We start from the raw sequence: 21,783 nt of genomic DNA on the forward strand, positions 1-21,783 counted from the left end.
GCGATGCGTTTACCTGCTTTAGTGTAAAAATAACAGTGGCAATGAGACTAGATGTAATATCCCGAATTAGGGCCTAATTGGAATAGTGGTTTCGTGACCACAAATCTGAGATAGAAATAATTATTTTATAATTATTTTGAGGTTTATGATATGATTGCATGATTGTGTGAAAATTTCGTGATGAAATTCTATGCCTAAAGTGCTTAAATTGAAAGTAGGGACTAAATTGAATAAGTTGCAAAACTTGCATTCTAGAAGTTTTTACTATGAAATTGTTTTGGAATATTAATGAGGAGGTCTTAAATAGCAATTTGACCAATTTTAAGTTCATGGACAAAATTAGGACATGGAAGGAATTTTTGGAAAGTTTAGTAGTAAGGGTATTTTGGTCATTTAGTTATTAAAATGAATTAAAAACAAAATTAAAAGCCAATTTTTGTCCATCTTCTTCATTAGGCCGAAATTTCAAGGGTTATCCATAGCTAGGGTTTGTTTCAAGCTTCCAAGCTCCATAGTAAGTGATTCCAAGCCCCGTTTTTAATGATTTTTACGTTTTTGAGATCACGGTAGCTCGATTAAGCTTATGCTAACAATAATTCAACTTAGGGTTCATATTTGGAAAAATACCCACAGGTGAAATTTGTGTATTTTGATGTTTTATGATAGAATATGGGGTTTTAAATTATGTTAGACAACTTGTGCTACTCGGTTTTGAGTGAAAACGAGTAAAAGGGCTTAATCGGTAAAAATACCTAATAGTCATAAGTACATGTTAGAGTGAGAATTTGATGTTGCCATAGAAGAGAAAAGTGATCAGCATGTTGTAAAACATAAGAATAAGGAATAAAGTTTAATCCCGAGCCTAGGGGCAAAAATGTAAATATGCAAAAGTTTAGGGGTAAAATTGTAATTTTGCCAAAATTTGAGTTAAGGATTAATTTGATAATGTGAGTATTAAATAAGCTAAATGTGTTATTTTAGATCAAGAAAGACGTGGAATCGACCTCAATCGAGGAAAAAAAAAGATTGTGGACTAAATTGCAAAATCTTTGTATTTTGGTACCGAGGTAAGTTCATGTGTAAATAATGTAGCATAATTGTTATTTTTAAGTTATTGATATTAATTATGTGTTATGCTGAATTTCATTATGAAATGTATGCTTTGTGGTTAATTTCAAATAATATGTAAATTATGTGAGCTACTTGTTAAATATAATTGTTACCGAGTATTGATTTCGGCATTCTACGGAAGACGGCAAGGATAAGTGTTCGAGGAAAATCCCGTTTGAACCTTAGGAATAGATTAGGATACAAGTGACATGTCACTAGGATGGTTGAGCATCCGAACTCGTTGAGTTGAGTCCGAGTTCGTGAGATGTAACTAGGCATCCGAACTCGTTGAGTTGAGTCCGAGTTCACTTATGGATGCGAACGCCCGAGCTCGTTGAGTTGAGTCCGAGTTCGCTTATGGGCGGGTTACATGATTGCTTGATTGAATATGTGGCACTTATATGCAAATTATCCATGTATCCGAATTATATTCCGATGTGTTCAACGGGTAAAGTTCTACTCAAATGGAGGAATATTCGAGATGTAAAGAGACGTATTGGTAAGTGATATGAAATGGATATTTTGGACAGGTATGTATTTAACCCTCGTGTTGAGTATTGATACAACCACGATAAGGTAATAAGATGATGAAAAATGATTAAAAATGTGATATGTGTTTTAGTGATACATGCTAATGTTGATTGGTATGACTGTTTGTTATGTTACTTATTATTTGCATATGAACTTACTAAGCATTTATGCTTACTCCCTCCTTCTTACTCATTGTAGTTTTGGACAAGCCAGCTCAGGGGTCGGGATAGGTCGAAGGCTCAGTCACACTATCCGGAAGACTTTTGGTAATGGCTTGTAAATTTAAGTATGGCATGTATAGCAATATACCTTTTTTGTGTAAATGATCTTATGGTATGGTGATGGAATGGTTGAGGAAATGCTTGATAATGATAAATTATGAAAATAGTTAGTTTAGATTATATTTGATGTTAAGGAAAATTATTAAGATACTTAGTGCATAAAAACTCATAAAAGGGATGAAATTTGCCATAAACAGAATACTGCAGCAACACTGACGGGAATTTAAAAATTTACTAAAAATCATAGAAATTGAACTTGGTGATGGACTACATATCAAATTGAAGCTTATTATGTCTAGTTTCACATGAAACAAATGAAACAGGTAAAGGAATTATATGTTACAAGATATTTGAATTTTAGTGAAACAGGGTCATAGCAGTTTCTGAATCCCCTGTTCCAACTTTATAAATTCACCATAAATTTTAAAGATATAATTAGGTAGTGTATTTTATATTCTCAGAATCCTTATTGAGTCTAGTTTTATTAGAAACAAACCTCATAGTCATATGAATTTTTTACAGATAGAAAAGTGGTTCGTAGTAAACAGAGGTCAGACCAGTCAAGTCCTGAAACAGGGGTAACTTTAACTAATAAACTATACTAATTGGCCCAACCAAAAATTTTATAAAAAAATTAGTAGATAGGTATATGAGTCTAGATTCAGGGAAAATTTACGGATCTTGATTTCGAGTTTCGTAACTCAAGATATGATTTTTCTTGTGACTGTGACGCAAGTAGCTTAAAAGCTGTGAATGTAGAAACAAATAATCCAAAGTTCTAAAAATGTTAAATTAAGCTTAGTAACACCTCATACTCGACTCCCGCGACGGTCTCGGGCGTGGGGGCGTTACATTTAGTGGTATCAGAGCAGGTTTAGTTGGTTCTCGGACTACGTGTTGTATGTACGGATTTTGCTATACATGCCATATGTATGAATTGTGATAGTGTGACGACTTCTGACCTTTTTAAAAGATTTTTGTATAGTAAATGGATCCCGATCCAGCTGTGACAGATGAAGTAGAGAGTAATGCGCCAGCTCCGGCTGAAGGAGCAGCGCCGACTGAAAATCCACCTCCTACTGTTGGTCAGGGAGGAGGAGAAAGGGATCGGGAAGCCTTTCTCCAAATGATGAGTGCATGGTACACTGAGTTCGTTCGTACGAACCCAAATGTACGACCTCCCCCACCTCCCCCAATTCCTAAACCTGTACCTCCGATGCCTCAAGGTATGGATATGATAAACTTTCACAGAACCCCCGTTGACAGAATTCGTAAACAAGGGGCTGAAGAATTTAGAGCAAATATTGATGATGATGCAGAGAAAGCAGAGTTCTGGCTTGAAAATTCTATCCGGGTATTTGATGAATTATCTTGTACACCTGAAGAATGTTTGAAATGTGCTACATCTTTGTTGAGAGATTCAGCCTATAATTGGTGGAAGACTTTGATTTCGGTGGTACCAAAAGAGAGGGTAACTTGGGAATTCTTTCAAGAAGAGTTTCGGAAGAAATATATTAGTGAAAGGTTTATTGATCAGAAATGTAAAGAGTTTCTTGAGCTGAAGCAAGGTAATATGACAGTCTCAGAATATGAAAGAGAGTTTGTTCGATTGAGTAAGTATGCCAGGGAATATGTTCCTACAGAAGCCAAGATGTGCCGACGATTTGAAGACGGGCTCAACGAAGACATTAAGGTATTTGTCGGGATCCTTGAACTGAAAGAAATGGTAGTACTGGTTGATCGAGCTTGTAAGGCTGAAGAACTACTGAAGGAAAAGAAAAAGGTAGAATCTGAAACACGAAATTGGAAGAAAAGACCAATGAGTAATGCACCTTCACAGCAACCCGGAAAGTCAAGAAATATGAATCCTCGTTCCCAAGTTTCAGCTGGGCAATCATATGGAAATTTTAAGAAGCAGAATGTGGGTCCTAAATCTCAGACTACTTCTACGGCTAGTGTGGGAAATACGAGATTTGTTAAACCCGAGTGCCAGCGGTGTGGTAGAAATCATTTTGGTCCGTGCAGAGCAAATGAATGTTTTCGATGTGGTTCTTCGGATCATTTTATTAGAGACTGCCCAGAGAGAGAGCTGAGAAAGAAAAATTTCAGAATGTAAAAGCTAGTGGTGCAGACTCGAGGGGAAGGTATCCGAGAAAAGCTGGAAGTGAAACAAGCAGTAAGAATGTAGCCAGGGATGCACCGGTTAGACCTGAAGGAAGGGCTCCGGCTAGAACTTATGCTATTAAAGCGCGTGAAGATGCTTCCTCACCTGATGTGATTACCGGTACATTTTCTCTCTATAATGTTAATGTTATTGCTTTGATTGATCCTGGTTCTACTAATTCATATGTGTGCATGAAATTGGTGTCTAGTATGAATATACCTATTGAGAACACAGAATTTATGATTAGAGTGTCGAATCCGTTAGGCAAATGTGTGACTGTTGATAAAGTATGTAAGAAATGTCCTTTAATGATTCGGGATCATTACTTTCCGGCCGACTTGATGTTGTTGCCGTTTGATGAGTTTGATGTTATTTTGGGTATGGATTGGTTGACATTGCATGATGCTAAAATAAATTGCAAAGAAAAGGTTATAGAATTAAAGTGTGAAAATGGTGAAACTCTGCGGGTTGAATCAGATAAATCAGAGGCATTGCCTAGTGTGATTTCTTCAATGTCGGCTCAAAGATATCTGAGAAAACCTTATTTGGCGTATGTAATTAATACAAAAGAAGTTGAAAAGAAAGTTGAATCAGTGCCGGTTGTGTGTGAATTTGCGGACGTATTTCCAGAAGAATTGCCGGGTTTGCCTCCAGTCAGGGAAGTAGAATTTGGTATTGATTTGATACCGGGAACAGCTCCGATTTCGATTGCTCCATATAGAATGGCACCAGCAGAGTTGAAGGAATTAAAGTCGCAGTTGCAAGAGTTGACTGATAAAGGTTTTGTGAGACCGAGTTTTTCACCTTGGGGTGCTCTGTGTTATTTGTGAAAAAGAAGGATGGTTCTATGAGGTTGTGTGTTGATTATCGGCAGTTAAACAAGGTGACAATAAAAAACAAGTATCCGTTGCCAAGAATTGATGATTTGTTTGATCAGCTAAAAGGAGCGACATGGTTTTCAAAGATTGACTTGAGATCTGGGTATTACCAACTGCGGGTAAAAGAGTCGGATGTGCCTAAAACTGCTTTTAGAACAAGGTACGGTCATTATGAATTTTTAGTTATGCCATTCGGGTTGACAAATGCTCCTGCTGTGTTTATGGATTTAATGAATCGCATATTTCGGCCATACTTGGACAGATTTGTTGTGGTGTTTATAGATGATATTTTAATTTATTCAAAAGATGAGACAGAGCATGCTAAGCATTTGAGGATAGTTTTGCAAACTTTGAGAGATAAGCAGCTGTATGCTAAGTTTAGTAAAAGTGAATTTTGGCTCCGGGAAGTTGGATTTTTTGGTCATATTGTTTCAAGTGATGGTATACGGGTTGATCCTAGTAAAATTTCAGCCATTGTTGATTGGAAACCACCGAAAAACGTAACTGAAGTTAGAAGTTTCTTGGGGCTAGCTGGGTATTATCGGCGGTTTGTAAATGGATTTTCTATAATTGCTGCTCCTATGACTAGACTACTCCGAAAGGATGTTAAATTTGAATGGACGGAAGAATGTCAACAGAGTTTTGAAGAATTGAAAAAGTTATTAACTGAAGCACCAGTGTTGGTACAACCCGAATTAGGTAAAGAATTTGTGGTGTATAGTGATGCTTCTCTAAATGGTTTGGGGTGTGTACTCATGCAAGAAGGAAAAGTGGTGGCTTATGCTTCGAGGCAGTTAAAACCTCATGAGAGGAATTATCCTACTCACGATTTGGAATTGGCTGCAGTGGTGTTTGCTTTGAAGATTTGGCGACATTATTTGTATGGTGAAAAGTGCCGAGTATATACCGATCACAAAAGTCTTAAATACTTGATGTCACAAAAAGACTTGAATTTGAGACAGCGAAGATGGTTGGAGTTATTGAAAGATTATGAGCTTGTTATTGATTATCATCCGGGAAAAGCGAATGCGATTGCCGATGCTTTTAAGTAGAAAGTTGTTGTTTGCTTTGAGAGTTATGAACACTCAGTTGAAAATGTCAGATGACGGTTCAATTCTAGCAGAGTTAAGAGCAAGACCGATGTTTTTACAAGAGATTTCTGAAACTCAGAAAAATGATCAAGATTTGCTAGCCAAAAGAAAACAGTGTGAAGCTGATACGGGATCAGATTTCAGAATTGGTTCTGATGGGTGCTTAATGTTTAAAGATCGGATTTGTATACCGAGGAATAAGGAATTGATTCAAAAGATCCTACAGCAAGCACATAGTGGTTATTTCTCGATTCATCCGGGTAGTACGAAAATGTATAATGACTTGAAGAAAATGTATTGGTGGAATGGAATGAAAAGAGATATATCAGAGTTTGTGTCCAAATGCTTAATTTGTCAACAGGTGAAAGCTGAACACCAAGTACCTTCAGGATTACTCCAGCCTATTATGGTTCCTAAATGGAAATGGGATCGGATTACTATGGATTTTGTTTCAGGATTGCCATTGACTCCGAGAAAGAAAGATGCCATCTGGGTAATAGTTGACAGATTAACTAAGTCGGCTCATTTTATCCCGGTACGTACGGATTATTCTCTTAACAAGTTGGCTGAACTGTATATTAGAGAAATTGTTAGATTACACGGAATACTATTATCGATTATTTCAGATAGAGATCCAAGGTTTACCTCGCGGTTTTGGCAAAAGTTGTAAGACGCGTTAGGTACGAAGTTAAATTTCAGTACTGCTTTTCATCCACAAACTGATGGACAATCAGAAAGAATAATTCAGATTCTTGAAGCTATGCTTAGATGTTGTGTATTGGAATTTCAAGGAAGTTGGGAAAGATACTTACCGTTGGTGGAATTTGCTTACAATAATAGTTATCAGACGAGCTTGAAAATGGCACCTTATGAAGCATTGTATGGTCGTAAGTGTCGAACGCCTTTGTATTGGACTGAACTCAAGGAAAATCAGATTTATGGAGTTGATCTAATAAAAGAAACTGAAGAAAAAGTGAAGGTAATTCGAGATTGTTTGAAAGCTGCTTCAGATAGACAGAAATCTTATGCAGATTTAAAACGAAAGGACATTGAATTTCAAGTTGGTGATAAAATATTTTTAAAGGTGTCTCCATGGAAGAAAGTCCTTAGATTTGGACGGAAGGGCAAATTAAGTCCGCGTTTTATTGGGCCGTATGAAGTAATTGAAAAAGTTGGACCGATAGCATATCGGCTAGCATTACCACCTGAATTAGAGAAGATTCATGATGTGTTCCATGTATATATGTTACGTCGGTATCGTTCGGATCCTTCACATGTAGTTTCACCAACAGAAATTGAACTACAACCAGATATGACCTACGAAGAAGAACCGATTAAGATTTTAGCTCGAGAGGTCAAACAACTAAGGAATAAAAATGTTGCACTTGTGAAGGTGTTGTGGCAAAGGCATGGAGTAGAAAAAGCTACATGGGAATCCGAAGAAACTATGAGAAATCAATACCCACATCTGTTTACAGGTAAGATTTTCGAGGACGAAAATCCTTAAAGGGGGGAGAGTTGTAATATCCCGAATTAGGGCCTAATCGGAATAGTGGTTTCGTGACCACAAATCCGAGATAGAAATAATTATTTTATAATTATTTTGAGGTTTATGATATGATTGCATGATTGTGTGAAAATTTCGTGATGAAATTCTATGCCTAAAGTGCTTAAATTGAAAGTAGGGACTAAATCGAATAAGTTGCAAAACTTGCATTCTAGAAGTTTTTACTATGAAATTGTTTTGGAATATTAATGAGGAGGTCTTAAATAGCAATTTGACCAATTTTAAGTTCATGGACAAAATTAGGACATGGAATTTTTGGAAAGTTTAGTAGTAAGGGTATTTTGGTCATTTAGTTATTAAAATGAATTAAAAACAAAATTAAAAGCCAATTTTTGTCCATCTTCTTCATTAGGCCAAAATTTCAAGGGTTATCCATAGCTAGGGTTTGTTTCAAGCTTCCAAGATCCATAGTAAGTGATTCCAAGCCCCGTTTTTAATGATTTTTACGTTTTTGAGATCCCGGTAGCTCGATTAAGCTTATGCTAACAATAATTCAACTTAGGGTTCATATTTGGAAAAATACCCATAGGTGAAATTTGTGTATTTTGATGTTTTATGATAGAATATGGGGTTTTAAATTATGTTAGACAACTTGTGCTACTCGGTTTTGAGTGAAAACGAGTAAAAGGGCTTAATCGGTAAAAATACCTAATAGTCATAAGTACATGTTAGAGTGAGAATTTGATGTTGCCATAGAAGAGAAAAGTGATCAGCATGTTGTAAAACATAAGAATAAGGAATAAAGTTTAATCCCGAGCCTAGGGGCAAAAATGTAAATATGCAAAAGTTTAGGGGTAAAATTGTAATTTTGCCAAATTTTGAGTTAAGGATTAATTTGATAATGTGAGTATTAAATAAGCTAAATGTGTTATTTTAGATCAAGAAAGATGTGGAATCGACCTCAATCGAGGAAAAGAAAAGATTGTGGACTAAATTGCAAAATCTTTGTATTTTGGTACCAAGGTAAGTTCATGTGTAAATAATGTAGCATAATTGTTATTTTTAAGTTATTGATATTAATTATGTGTTATGTTGAATTTCATTATGAAATGTATGCTTTGTGGTTAATTTCAAATAATATGTAAATTATGTGAGCTACTTGTTAAATATAATTGTTACCGAGTATTGATTTCGGCATTCTACGGAAGACGGCAAGGATAAGTGTTCGAGGAAAATCCTGTTTGAACCTTAGGAATAGATTAGGATACAAGTGACATGTCACTAGGATGGTTGAGCATCCGAACTCGTTGAGTTGAGTCCGAGTTCGTGAGATGTAACTAGGCATCCGAACTCGTTGAGTTGAGTCCGAGTTCACTTATGGATGCGAACGCCCGAGCTCGTTGAGTTGAGTCCGAGTTCGCTTATGGGCGGGTTACATGATTGCTTGATTGAATATGTGGCACTTATATGCAAATTATCCATGTATCCGAATTATATTCCGATGTGTTCAACGGGTAAAGTTCTACTCAAATGGAGGAATATTCGAGATGTAAAGAGACGTATTGGTAAGTGATATGAAATGGATATTTTGGACAGGTATGTATTTAACCCTCGGGTTGAGTATTGATACAACCACGATAAGGTAATAAGATGATGAAAAATGATTAAAAATGTGATATGTGTTTTAGTGATACATGCTAATGTTGATTGGTATGACTGTTTGTTATGTTACTTATTATTTGCATATGAACTTACTAAGCATTTATGCTTACTCCCTCCTTCTTACTCATTGTAGTTTTGGACAAGCCAGCTCAGGGGTCGGGATAGGTCGAAGGCTCAGTCACACTATCCGGAAGACTTTTGGTAATGGCTTGTAAATTTAAGTATGGCATGTATAGCAATATACCTTTTTTGTGTAAATGATCTTATGGTATGGTGATGGAATGGTTGAGGAAATGCTTGATAATGATAAATTATGAAAATAGTTAGTTTAGATTATATTTGATGTTAAGGAAAATTATTAAGATACTTAGTGCATAAAAACTCATAAAAGGGATGAAATTTGCCATAAACAGAATACTGCAGCAACACTGACGGGAATTTAAAAATTTACTAAAAATCATAGAAATTGAACTTGGTGATGGACTACATATCAAATTGAAGCTTATTATGTCTAGTTTCACATGAAACAAATGAAACAGGTAAAGGAATTATATGTTACAAGATATTTGAATTTTAGTGAAACAGGGTCATAGCAGTTTCTGAATCCCCTGTTCCAACTTTAGAAATTCACCATAAATTTTAAAGATATAATTAGGTAGTGTATTTTATATTCTCAGAATCCTTATTGAGTCTAGTTTTAGGAGAAACAAACCTCATAGTCATATGAATTTTTTACAGATAGAAAAGTGGTTCGTAGTAAACAGAGGTCAGACCAGTCAAGTCCTGAAACAGGGGTAACTTTAACTAATAAACTGTACTAATTGGCCCAACCAAAAATTTTATAAAAAAATTAGTAGATAGGTATATGAGTCTAGATTCAGGGAAAATTTACGGATCTTGATTTCGAGTTTCGTAACTCAAGATATGATTTTTCTTGTGACTGTGACGCAAGTAGCTTAAAAGCTGTGAATGTAGAAACAAATAATCCAAAGTTCTAAAAATGTTAAATTAAGCTTAGTAACACCTCATACTCGACTCCCGCGACGGTCTCGGGCGTGGGGGCGTTACACTAGATACTGTAGTGTGAGACAAAAAGTAAGCTAAACGCACTGCACCCCACTGCCTATCCAAACCTATCCTTAAACACCTTCCGGAGAGTGATATCCCTGAGCACAACTACGAGGTCCCCTTCCGCATATTATTGAATTGCGTCTTGGTACCCTGGTAAGCTTCTAACAAAGGCTTGAAATTGCATAATTTAGTGGGAGGCAAAGTCCATTCAACGGGAAACATTAGCATGCAAATTAGTTTAAAAATTCAAAATAATTTTACTTTAATATCAAAATCAATAACTTTTATAGAGAAAAAAATATAGGATAAATGTTAACAAAAAATGATTTAAAGGGTTATTTAAATAATACTAGTATATTTTACCTACGCTTCTCGTTGGGTTGATTATTTATTTATATAAAATTATAGAGTAAAATTTTAAAAATTAATATATACTAAGTAAAATTTCCAGAACTAGATTAGTGGTCAAACTGGTCAGGCCACTGGTTTGTATGGTTTGATTGAATAAATAATTAAAAAGAAAAAGAATATTTTTTAAAAAAATCAATTCAATCGATTCATATCAATTTGCAGGTCAACTAGTCTAATGCGTCTCTTTGAATCGATACCCGTACTGATTCAATCTGGTTAAAAAAATCATAACTTTAAGTCTCTATACTTTGTATATTTGTAATTTAATCTTCCTATTTTTATTTTTACGAATTTAATCCTTTTATTTTTTAAATTTATAAATCTATTTTTAAATTATATATAACTACATGACATTTTAATTAAAAATTAATGATATTAATTATATTATAAAAATATTATAAAAATATAAAGGTAAAAAATTAAAGTGCAAAAAAAAGGGTGTGTTGTTTAATATATAATTATAGATTATAGATATAGTAGTTTAAGTGGTTTATTAGTATAATAGCCAAAATTATAGTAACGCATTTAAAAAGCTCGATAGTTTTTGGTGTTTTTCTTTTTCGTTCAAAGAGAGTCACAGAGAGTCGAACGAAAGAAAAGGCGGAGGATAGAGTTGCAAGAATGAAGAATCTCAAAAAAAAATAAAAATAAAAAATAAAAACAGAAATGATGGGGAAATCCCAATAATGGGAAATCGCTGTCTGTCAGAGATTTTTAACCTCTTGCGTTGTGTTATCTTCTTCAAATACATTTCTTGACTTTGTCTACTTCCCTCTTAAGTTTCCCATGTCTGCCTCCTGCTTCACAATCTTCTTTCTCTCTATATTCACTCTTATTATCATTGACTGTTTTACATTGAAAAGGTTGGATTTTTGTTCAAAATGCTGTTAATCTGCAAACAAATTTAGCTTTTCTCTTCTTTTGTTTCAATCTGATCATCTCAATTTTTTATTCAAAAATCAAGAATGCCGATAACCACCGTGACCCACCTCCTCCTTCTCCTCTTCCTCTCCGCCACCACAACCGCCACTTGCTTCACTTGCCACCGCCGTCTGCTCCACCAGCCTTTCTTCCCTTATACTTCCTCCCCACCCATCTATCCTCCTAGCTCTACCGTATTCCCCGAGCCGCAACCGGCGCCTTATCACAGCCAGCAACAACCACCCAAATATCCTTTCTCCACCACTCCCCCTTCCACTCCTCAAAAGCCTTTCTTTCCTTCATTTCCTTCTCCTCCGCCACCCTCCGTGGTACTAACTTTTCCCGCCAACATATCCTCCCTGCTCGTACCTGACTCTCCCTCACCCTCGTCCCACCGCCGGCACATCGTCCTCATCTCCCTCTCCTCCGCCCTCCTTGCGGCCGCTGTCATCCTCGCTATCGTCGCCCTCACCCTCTTCTTCCGCCATCGTAACCACCACCACAACAACACTTCCAACTCCGACGATAAAGCTTCCCTTTCAGACTCAATGCGCTTATTCCCTCCCAACATTCCTCCCTCGGATGCCTCCCAAAAGCCACCAGCTCCACCTCCAGCACAACAACCGCCCCGCTATGTCTCAACCAACCGCAGCTCCGAGTTTCTTTTCTTAGGAACACTTGTAAACTCTACAGTCGACCCACAAAAAGTTATCCTCTCTAGCAATGGAGGTAGCAAGTTGGGAGGTCCATCTTCTCCGTATCAAAAGCTTGGCTCTCCAGAACTGAATCCATTGCCACCATTGCCAAAAGTCCAAACTTTCCAAAGTGGAGAACAGTTTCTCCAAAATGAACAAATGGGTAGTTTTGAGAACGATGTTGAAGATGAAGAAGATGAGTTTTTTTCGCCAGGAGGGTCTCCTGGTAGAAGAGAGAGTCCACCTCCATCAGTAAGAATAGAATCAAGTTCAAGAAGGGAATTTCATGGTGAGAATTTTGGCAGCCGAAGCTTCAACTCAAGAACAGCTTCTTACCCTTTATCTACCTGTCGTTCACTTTCAAATTCATTCTTGAACTCAAGCCCTTCGAGTCAGAGATCCAAGTCTCCAGATACTGTTGTTCCCATTTATACTGTGAGAGTAAAAACCCCATCTTCAACTCCTCCTTCATCCTCGTCGTGTTCAGATAGGGATTCACCGGATAGAGGCTCAAGTCTTTCGGGGCAGAACAAGGAATCTCCATCGATGGTTGTGCTTAAAAAGATACCGCCGCCACCTCCTCCGCTTCCTCCGTCGCGTTTTTGGGAGGTTCCTGTGGCAGTGAACTCTGTTTCGGAGACTAATTCTAGGGGGCCTCCGGTACTTGTTGCTCCTTCTAGGCCAATGGTGGGAAATGGGCAGTCGGAGAACAATGAAGGCTTAGGGAGGAGCGAAGAGACCTTAAAACCCAAACTCAAGCCTTTACATTGGGATAAAGTTAGAGCGAGTTCGGATCGGGCCATGGTGTGGGATCAGATAAAAGCAAGTTCTTTTCAGTGAGATACCCACTTCCCTCTTTTACTTAATTAGTTTGGTGCTGTGAGCCATGTTGTCGTAATAATATTATCTAGTTTGCTTATAGTTTATTCTTCTTTTGGCATTGAATTACTTTTATGTCTATGTAATGTCTATTTATTGCTTTTTCAATGGTTTTTTTTGAAGTTGTAGAATGCTATAATGATGCTTGCAGATTGAATGAGGAAATGATTGAGACACTGTTTATGGTGAATAATTCAAATTTGGCCACTAAAGATAATGCCCGCAAGCCGATTCTGGCTGCCGTGAATCAGGAAAATCGCGTGCTTGATCCAAAGAAATCGCAGAACATTGCCATTTTATTGAGGGCACTAAATGTGACCATTGATGAAGTCTGTGAAGCACTTATGGAAGGTAATCCTTTCATTTTCATAGAAAATACAATTGATCTGTAAAAGATAGATCAATAAAGGAGAAATATTATTTTTTCCTTGACAAGAAATTAAGATGCTCTCTAGAGTCTAGAGACATGTTCCAGTGCATAAGAACTCTGGTCTCGAAATGATTTAGTTGCACTGTAACCATAAAATATTGAGTTCGGCATTCAAACCAAGCGCTCATAAATAAAAACTGAGACTAACTGCAGTAATTCATGATTTAAATGAATAGTCTTTCCCAACTTAGGAGGTCTCGACTCTCGTCAAAACTGCACCTCGTGTAGCATAGGTTTCTATGGTGTCACCCACTTGCTGTCTGTTGTCCACTTCACTATACATTTTGATGTGGTTGAGGTGGCAATCCGCGGAGAAAATATGGTGCAATTCATGCAGTTCATAATTGCTGAAAATCTTGCTATTTATAGATCAGAACTCTATATACTTTATTGCCTTTCAAACTACAGTTGCAAATATATATTCTGGAAGGGACAACCAAGTTTTTCTCTTTGCACCATTGCCTGCTTCATCTTTACCTCGTTTCCCTCCCCATCCTTGCCTGCCATTCAATATCTAAACTGCTTTATCTCCCTTTGCGAACAGGCAATTCAGACACTCTTGGGATTGAGCTCTTGGAAAGCTTATTAAAGATGGCTCCAACCAAAGAAGAAGAGCATAAACTGAAGGAGTTAAACGATGAATCCCCTTTTAAGCTAGGTCCTGCCGAGAAATTCCTCAAGGCAGTGCTTGACATACCTTTTGCCTTCGAGAGGGTTGATGCTTTGCTTTACATTGCTAATTTTGACTCTGAAATTGAGTACCTGAAAGGATCTTTTGAAACTTTACAGGTGAGTAATATGCAAAACCTTATGCTTGGATTTAACTCAATGATTGTGATCTTTGCATCCAATAACATTATGGGGCAACCGTGCACTATTTCTCCATTTTTCTTTAGATAAAGCTTTGTGCCACTTGTATTCCTGAGCTCTGCATCCTTTTCATAACTGTTACTCTTGGTAAACTGGTGTTTTGATGTTTTAGATGAAGGATTTCGATATTTCAATTTGCTGTTTTCTGGCATTTCTGTAATTTATGCGACTTATTTCTTTTCTGCAGGCTGCTTGTGGAGAGTTGAGAAATAGCAGAATGTTTCTGAAGCTTTTGGAGGCAGTACTCAAAACTGGGAACCGCATGAATGTTGGCACCAACCGTGGTGATGCGCATGCCTTCAAGCTCGACACACTCTTAAAACTTGTTGATGTGAAGGGCACGGATGGGAAAACCACACTTCTGCATTTTGTTGTGCAGGAAATCATCAGAGCGGAAGGTTCACACCTTTCTGGTGCCAATCAAAATCCAAAAGCTGAGAAAACTCAGCAGTCTGATTTTCAGGATGATGTTGAAATAAGGAAGCTGGGTCTGCTAGTAGTTTCCGGTCTAAGTGGGGAGCTAACCAATGTGAAAAAGGCTGCTGCGATGGATTCCGATGTTCTCAGTATCGATGTTGCAAAACTTGCTACTGGTATCTCTAAAATCAGAGAAGTTATAAAACTCAATGAAGGGATTGCTCTGAAAGACAATAGCTGCAAATTCTCGGAGTCGATGAATGAGTTCCTGAAGAAGGCAGAGGAAGAGATTGTAAGAATCCAAGCCCAAGATAGAGTTGCTCTCTCTATGGTGAAGGAGATAACAGGGTATTTCCATGGGAACTCAGCCCAGGAAGAAGCTCATCCATTCCGGATCTTTATGGTCGTTAGGGATTTCCTTTCCATTCTTGATCAAGTGTGCAAAGAGGTTGCAAAGGTGAATAAGAGAGCGATATACAGTTCGGCACGTCCATTACAAAACCCTCCCCCTCCACCAGTTTTTCCCGGCCTCAATGTAAGGCAGCATTATAGTTCCTCTGATGGTGAAACCCCATCATAGTTCCTGATAAATGTCTCACATCCGCATTTGTACTTGTGGGTAAATATCTTTCATCATAGTTCCTTATCCCTGAATCTTAACTTCTAACAGCACCCATTTCAGAATGCGGCAGTCAATGCAAATGTGCTTGTGAGCAAATCTCAACATACATATATATTTATCAGGAGCTAATATAGTGTACCTATAAAGTTGGATGTTTCCTGTAAATAAATTAGTTACGAAGTTTCAAGTTTATGCTAAATGATAGTAGACATCTGCTGTGTTTTTAAGATACGCCTGCCAAACCTTTTGTTATAATGGAGCAGAGATTGTTCAAAGATAATATAAATATGATATGGTACACAAAAACAAGATCCCTTGTCCGACCTTGATTTTTCTTTTTGGGAGATTGAGATGGAAAAGTTTACATCATTGGATCTTGACAATGAAAAAATGTGTTGAATTACAGACACTGGGCTTATTCACTTATTGCATATCGACTATGGGGTTCTCTAAGATACAGAGAAAGATTCAAATGAATATAAGCAAAACAGCACTATTGGGACCTCTCAGCATCCATACGTTCAAGCACACGCCGTGCTTCCTCCTCAGTAGCTGGAACAACATTTCGAATCTTCAATCCCTCTTTCATGGCCTCGGGGCGGACAGTAAATGTGAAGTAGAATTTGTTGGATACCTATTCATATAGGATCATATTTACTGAAGAGAAATACTGCATCCCAATCCAAACACTAAATGAAAGAACTTGGAGGACACAATACTTATGAGGAGGTAATTAAGTATTAGCTATTATTTTGCAACTCTTAACTAGCTTTTGATGTTCTATCTGGACCTTCAGATCATTTAAGATTACTAATGTGCATTCATATGTAGAACCATTGTTTTTTATTCAACTTGTTGAATTCAAGTGTTCGTTCTTTTCATTTACAGAATGGGGTCTGGTCAGTGATCACTGTAAGTCAATCAAGTTTTAATTTGAGATCGAATGTGCTATAACAGCTAGGAAGCATGATGGCAGATGTTTTATTCTAGCAAACAATTATTACACAAAGTTCTTTCGTTCTTATATAGTTTCGGGTACTCACCTCACTGCACCTTAGCTCAGGCCTTGTGACATGAGCTACAACTTCCACATTTATCAGAGGCTTCATAGGGTTCTCAAGTTCTGTGTATAAAACACAAGACTTGAAACGGAGGAAATTTCCAACATCCACCTGCATCACCCAAAAAAAAAAAACCATTAAAATAAGCGTTGTTCCCTTGATAATTTCATATATAAATAAAACAAAAGATTTTAGTAAATTTCAGCACAGCTTTCTACATAATGGATCCATTGGTGGCGTATTCATCAACTTATAAACAACTGCAAGAATGAATTTTTCTGAAAGTTTTAATTATTTCTTGAACAGTTTCAACCTTCAACTTAAGAAAGGAAGTTTCCCAAAGCAGCTGATTCGAGAAAACCCTCTTTATCTTACTGTGTGAAACTAGTCTCAAACTTCATCAACATCACTAACTTAACTATTATTCATAACATTAACTATCACAAGGCCACCTCGCTATACCTGAGAAGCTACCAAAATCTGAGGGAGAAAAGGTGCAATTTATGTTGTGTCGAGATTAGTTACTGTTGAAGTTCGATCTACATCTTACTTGACAGTACTAGCTTACTTACAGGTTTAAAGAAGTCGACATGATCAACTTCGATAAAACAAGGTGCTGCACCAGCGAAGGCATAAGCATTTGAGAAGGCCAGTTCAGATGCTTTCCGCATCAAAAATCCTCCAAAAATTCGACCATGAATATTCCTTTGCTGTGGTTGGCACATCAATGAATTCTCATGACGAGTATCTCTTATAAGAATGCTATCTCTGTCTGCCAATGCTGGCATGTCACAGAAAACCCGCCCTTCGGCTAACAATGCGTTAAGTCTGTCTTCATCTCTGTTATCAACATCCTTCTTTTCTGCTACTCTCTTCTGCTTTCTCATTTTGTTCCTCTCTTCTGCTTCTTTCCACAGCAATTTTTCATGTTCAGTTTCAGGCAAGATCTGGTTAAGTGGAGAAGATTTTCCTGTCTTGGAGTCACGAGCAACGAATGTGAAGTTTGCCACAAGAGCTACTGAATCAGAGGGATCTGGAGAATCTACAAAATGAAAAAACTATATTAGTAGCTAACCACAATAGAAAACTATTAAACTCCAAAGAAACTTAAGATACCGAGAAATCATTTAAATCAAGTACATTAGTTCCAAAAACTTTTAACAAGGGATTATATTGAACCGGTGATTTTCAGGTTTTACTTCTTAGTTTGTTCATTTCATTTCAGAAACACAAACCCAAAAATCGGAGAAAATCAATCTAGGCAAAGGAAAATATCACCAAAATTGAGGGCTTTGTATGTGACTCTCAGAAAGTAAAAAGCATAAAAATTAGTTTACTCAGCACTCAGCAGCATCTGAGAATGCTATATCTGAAAGTAAGAAATTCATTTGGTACACATATCCCAGGTCTACAATACAGATCTTTGAAAGTTGAAACAGATGCTGCAAGCTTCCCGCAATAATGGACCAATAAAAGAGCAGAAAATTTGAGCCAAAGAGAAGTCAACTGTGAACATTGATATAACCTAATAGGTTTGAGTTGAGTGGAATGAAAGAGCAAATTACACCTCAATAAGTGATATAGCTGACTGCTATTTGACCGTGCAAGATGACCAATTCATCAGGTTTGAATACAAAACCAGCAAAATGAAAAGGAACAACCATAGATCCCTTGACTCGGAATTCAAATCAGTGAACTGGCTAAAATTCATGTGAAACTATTAATCTGCAAGTTGCAAAAAGGCTCTTGAGCACACTAGTTCAGCTCAGGGTTTTCTTTACTGAACCAGCTGGAAGATATAAAGAGGGCAAAAACAAGGGTTAGGCAGTCTTTGATATTGATCTCAACAAGCCAAAACTCTCTATGACATCCTAATATCAAAGATTGACCTGAGGTTCCTCGTATTAATCTTTGGGGCTAATCACACTCTGATCAAAATTTGCATGATATATGACATGGGTGATCAAAATAGGTAAAATCAGGCATTACAACGGAGTAGAAAGACCTTTAACATCATATCAAGTGTGCAGCATATAAGCAGCAACAATATTTGAAAAAAGACGAATAATGGTGTCAATGGCAACTTTCAAACTGCAAACTGCAAACTCAACTAAACTAATCAATATATTTTCACATTTTTTAATTCAACAAGGCCACTATAGGATGATGGTCCATGGACATTCAGAACCAGAAGAAACAAACATACTGCCCCAAATGTAAATGAAAATTATCTGCAGCCAACTCCAGACTACGTAAGAAAGCACAAAATCAAACATCAACTAGCCTTTATTCTGCACTACCTGGCGTAGATTGAGTTACTTCCAGCTGAATCTCCATTGATGACCTCCCAACCCATGTAACAGCCCCGGATATTTTCAAATCAAAATCAACTCGGATCGGTTTCTTCAGAACCATCTTGTCAACAGAAGCAGTAACCAATAATATAGGCCTTGTAGCACCATCACCATTACGACAGTGCTGGTGCAAAGCAAGAAATAAATTACACTAAGTATAAAATTAAGTACTCAACTCAGAGCATGCATATATTTTACCCCATTTCAAAAACTATCACGAGTCTAAACTCAAACAAGTTTAATATAGCCATAAAATTATATTTACAAATTATTTTCAAAATTGTGACCTTATAGGAGATGGTTCCAGCAAGAGCATCAAGATCCTCAAGCAATTTCCCCATCCTCATCTCGTCCCAAGGATTCTTATACTGCTCCCTAAGTATATAATCAGAAGAAAACTTATAAGCAATACTAGTCCTGCTCATTGAAGGGGTTTTCGCAACTAATTCAGTTCGAGAATCTTTTTCAGCACCACTTTTCTCAAACATGCTTGATCTTGCTTCCCATAAGGCATTCGTTACAGGAGAGTGGTACATTCCAGGCCATAAACTGATTGGTTTCCTCATTGAAGACCCTGCATCAATAGGCTGAGAGGTCTGAATTGGTCCACTAACAGTGGAAACAATTGGGATGTCATTTGAAGCTGAAAGTTCAGCATTTGGGTTTGTTCTTTTAACACAAAAGGTTCTGATTTGTGGAAAAGTTTGAGCCGTGGAAGTAAGTGTTGGTTGGTTTACTGAATCTGGGAAGTAGGTATTTACCTTTGAGAATGAAGACGAATTGGCAGCGAAAATCGGCATGGTTGAATCAGAAAACTTGAAATAAAAAATGGGAATTGGGGAACTGAAGGTTTCATTGGTTGAACGAGTATTTTTAATCAAGGATCGGAGAGATTTGGAGTTGGACTTGTTAAAAATGAAGGGTGGGTGAGAAAGTGATCTTTTCAAAGGGATCATGGTTTGATAACGTTGAAGGAAACTGTAAAACTGGAGGATGGTTTCAAGTTATTGGTGCGTGGAGTTTCCATTCGTTACATTGCTTAGCTTTCCTATTCAGGAGGGTTTGATTTGATCTGGATGATAAAAAGTAGGAAGAAAATATTAAATTTCACAAGACATGTCAAAAGAGGAAACAAATTAATATGTCGTGTAGCCAACAAAAATATTTAGTTTAGGGCAGAAATAAATAAGGTTTATTATCACTATGTGGCCCCGAAGTACACCAGCTTTTTCATTTTACTAACTAATTTTCTTTTTCATTTTAATACTTAAACTGTTCCTCCTTAGTGAGTGTAAAAAACGTGATATTCCCAATAGATGATAATGTGGCTGTTGATTACTATCACCATGAATTGGATGAGACTAGGACAAAAAATAAAAGGGTATAAATAAAGATATAAGTTTGAAAAATAGATTTAAACAAAAAAAATGTCTCGTTTAGAAAAGGATTAGGTCTTGAGTAAGGCTTTTTTTTTCTCAAGCTCGGTCATATCTAAATATGTAAAAAAGAAGAAGAAGAAAAAACTGCTATTTTTTAAACTATTTTCTTGCTTTTTTATTGTTTGTTATTATTTTCTTAATTTTTTTCACTATTTTGTTACTATTTCACTATTATATTGTTACTATTTTATTGTTATTGTTTGAATATTATATAACTCTTGTTTTATTTTATTGTTAATTGTGTTACTATTTTACAGACATTTGCTTGTTAAATTACATTTATCTTAGTATTATTTAAGTATATATATATTTTAAATTTATTTTCAATTTGTTGGAAATCATTTATTTTAATATTTTTTAGTATTTTTCATATATTATATTTTTTAAAAATTAATATAAAAAAGTTAATATGGGTGGGCCGGGCCCAAATTTTAGGAATTTTATCAGTGCCGGACTTGAGCAAAATTTTAAGCCCATTTTTTAAATTGAACTTAATAAATAGGCTTAAAATTTTGATCGGACTCTGCCTGGCGCATGAACACTTCTATTACTAATCAACGGTTAATTATTTAATTTTAAAAATATATACAAATGTACAAAATCATATATCACATCATATATATATGTATATTATATATTGCAAAGCATTATAGATTTTTGACATTTGGCAGCATTAAAAATTTTCACATTTTAAATTAATTTTCAAAATAATTTTTTCATATTAATATCACTAATATTAAAATTTATCCATATTTATATTAATATATATAATCTAATTTCAAAATTATTATGTTTTAAATAACAATATATATAATATGAATTAAAATTTGTTTTATTTAATAATGCTACATAAATGAATTATATATATATAATGATGCATATAAAAATCAAGGGATATTATCTCTAAGTTGTGTTTTTATAGGTTTCTTGATGGAGTTTCACCCCACCATTTTATTTATGCAATCCTCTATATTTGTTAATGGATTTAAATTGAGGCTTAATTAAAATACAAAATTATGTTATTAAATCTTTTTGTGTTTTTATAATTTTTTAAAGAGTTCTGTCTCAAATATTCATTTTGCAATCGTTCATCTTTGTCATTGTGTTCTATTTGAAGCTTAATTTTTTTTAAAAATTTTGCAACATAAACCCTCACATATTTTATTCCCTTTTTAATTTTAACATCAATGCTTAATAATGAAAATATTTATAGTTAAAAAAAATATTCTAACTAAATATATATATCTTACAGTATTCCTAGCAATTCCTTTGAATAATATTTCCTTAATTTTTAATTCTTAAATGCATTAAAGAAATTGTATTAAATTATTTTTTTTAAACTTTTGAATTAATTGCAAACATATTCAGGTATTATCAAATACAACTTCA

General features: G+C 35.9%; 2 protein-coding genes across 2 annotated transcripts; one reads left to right on the forward strand and one right to left on the reverse strand.

The window, feature by feature from the left end:
* The first annotated feature begins 11,278 nt into the window (after nt 1-11,278).
* On the forward strand, nt 11,279-15,767 carry LOC107924086 (formin-like protein 2). The gene is made up of 4 exons (XM_016854363.2): nt 11,279-13,158; nt 13,353-13,552; nt 14,176-14,420; nt 14,689-15,767. Exons 1-4 carry the CDS (start codon nt 11,672-11,674, stop codon nt 15,496-15,498), a joined length of 2,742 nt encoding a protein of 913 aa, XP_016709852.2. The 5' UTR covers nt 11,279-11,671; the 3' UTR covers nt 15,499-15,767.
* Nucleotides 15,768-15,806: 39 nt separating this feature from the next.
* LOC107924087 (acyl-coenzyme A thioesterase 9, mitochondrial) lies at nt 15,807-20,112 on the reverse strand. Its single transcript, XM_016854364.2, has 5 exons — nt 19,243-20,112; nt 18,902-19,079; nt 17,174-17,643; nt 16,584-16,712; nt 15,807-16,174 (listed from the first exon to the last, which is right to left on the reverse strand). The coding sequence occupies exons 1-5, from the start codon at nt 19,909-19,911 to the stop codon at nt 16,034-16,036; spliced, it is 1,587 nt and encodes a 528-aa protein (XP_016709853.2). The 5' UTR covers nt 19,912-20,112; the 3' UTR covers nt 15,807-16,033.
* Between the last annotated feature and the right edge of the window lie 1,671 nt (nt 20,113-21,783).

The sequence above is a fragment of the Gossypium hirsutum genome, chromosome A10 (genome assembly GCF_007990345.1).
Source record: "Gossypium hirsutum isolate 1008001.06 chromosome A10, Gossypium_hirsutum_v2.1, whole genome shotgun sequence".
In the NCBI taxonomy this organism is placed as follows: domain Eukaryota; kingdom Viridiplantae; phylum Streptophyta; class Magnoliopsida; order Malvales; family Malvaceae; genus Gossypium; species Gossypium hirsutum.

Excerpts from the sequence above, each read along its gene's own strand:
- LOC107924086 (XM_016854363.2), top strand. The coding sequence starts at position 11,672 with ATGCCGATAACCACCGTGACCCACCTCCTCCTTCTCCTCTTCCTCTCC. Across the intron at positions 13,553-14,175 it reads CTGTGAAGCACTTATGGAAG|GCAATTCAGACACTCTTGGG; the intron begins GTAATCCTTTCA and ends CTTTGCGAACAG. Across the intron at positions 14,421-14,688 it reads GATCTTTTGAAACTTTACAG|GCTGCTTGTGGAGAGTTGAG; the intron begins GTGAGTAATATG and ends TCTTTTCTGCAG.
- LOC107924087 (XM_016854364.2), bottom strand. The coding sequence starts at position 19,911 with ATGATCCCTTTGAAAAGATCACTTTCTCACCCACCCTTCATTTTTAAC. Across the intron at positions 19,080-19,242 it reads CTGGAACCATCTCCTATAAG|CACTGTCGTAATGGTGATGG; the intron begins GTCACAATTTTG and ends GCTTTGCACCAG. Across the intron at positions 16,713-17,173 it reads ATGTCGACTTCTTTAAACCT|GTGGATGTTGGAAATTTCCT; the intron begins GTAAGTAAGCTA and ends TGGGTGATGCAG.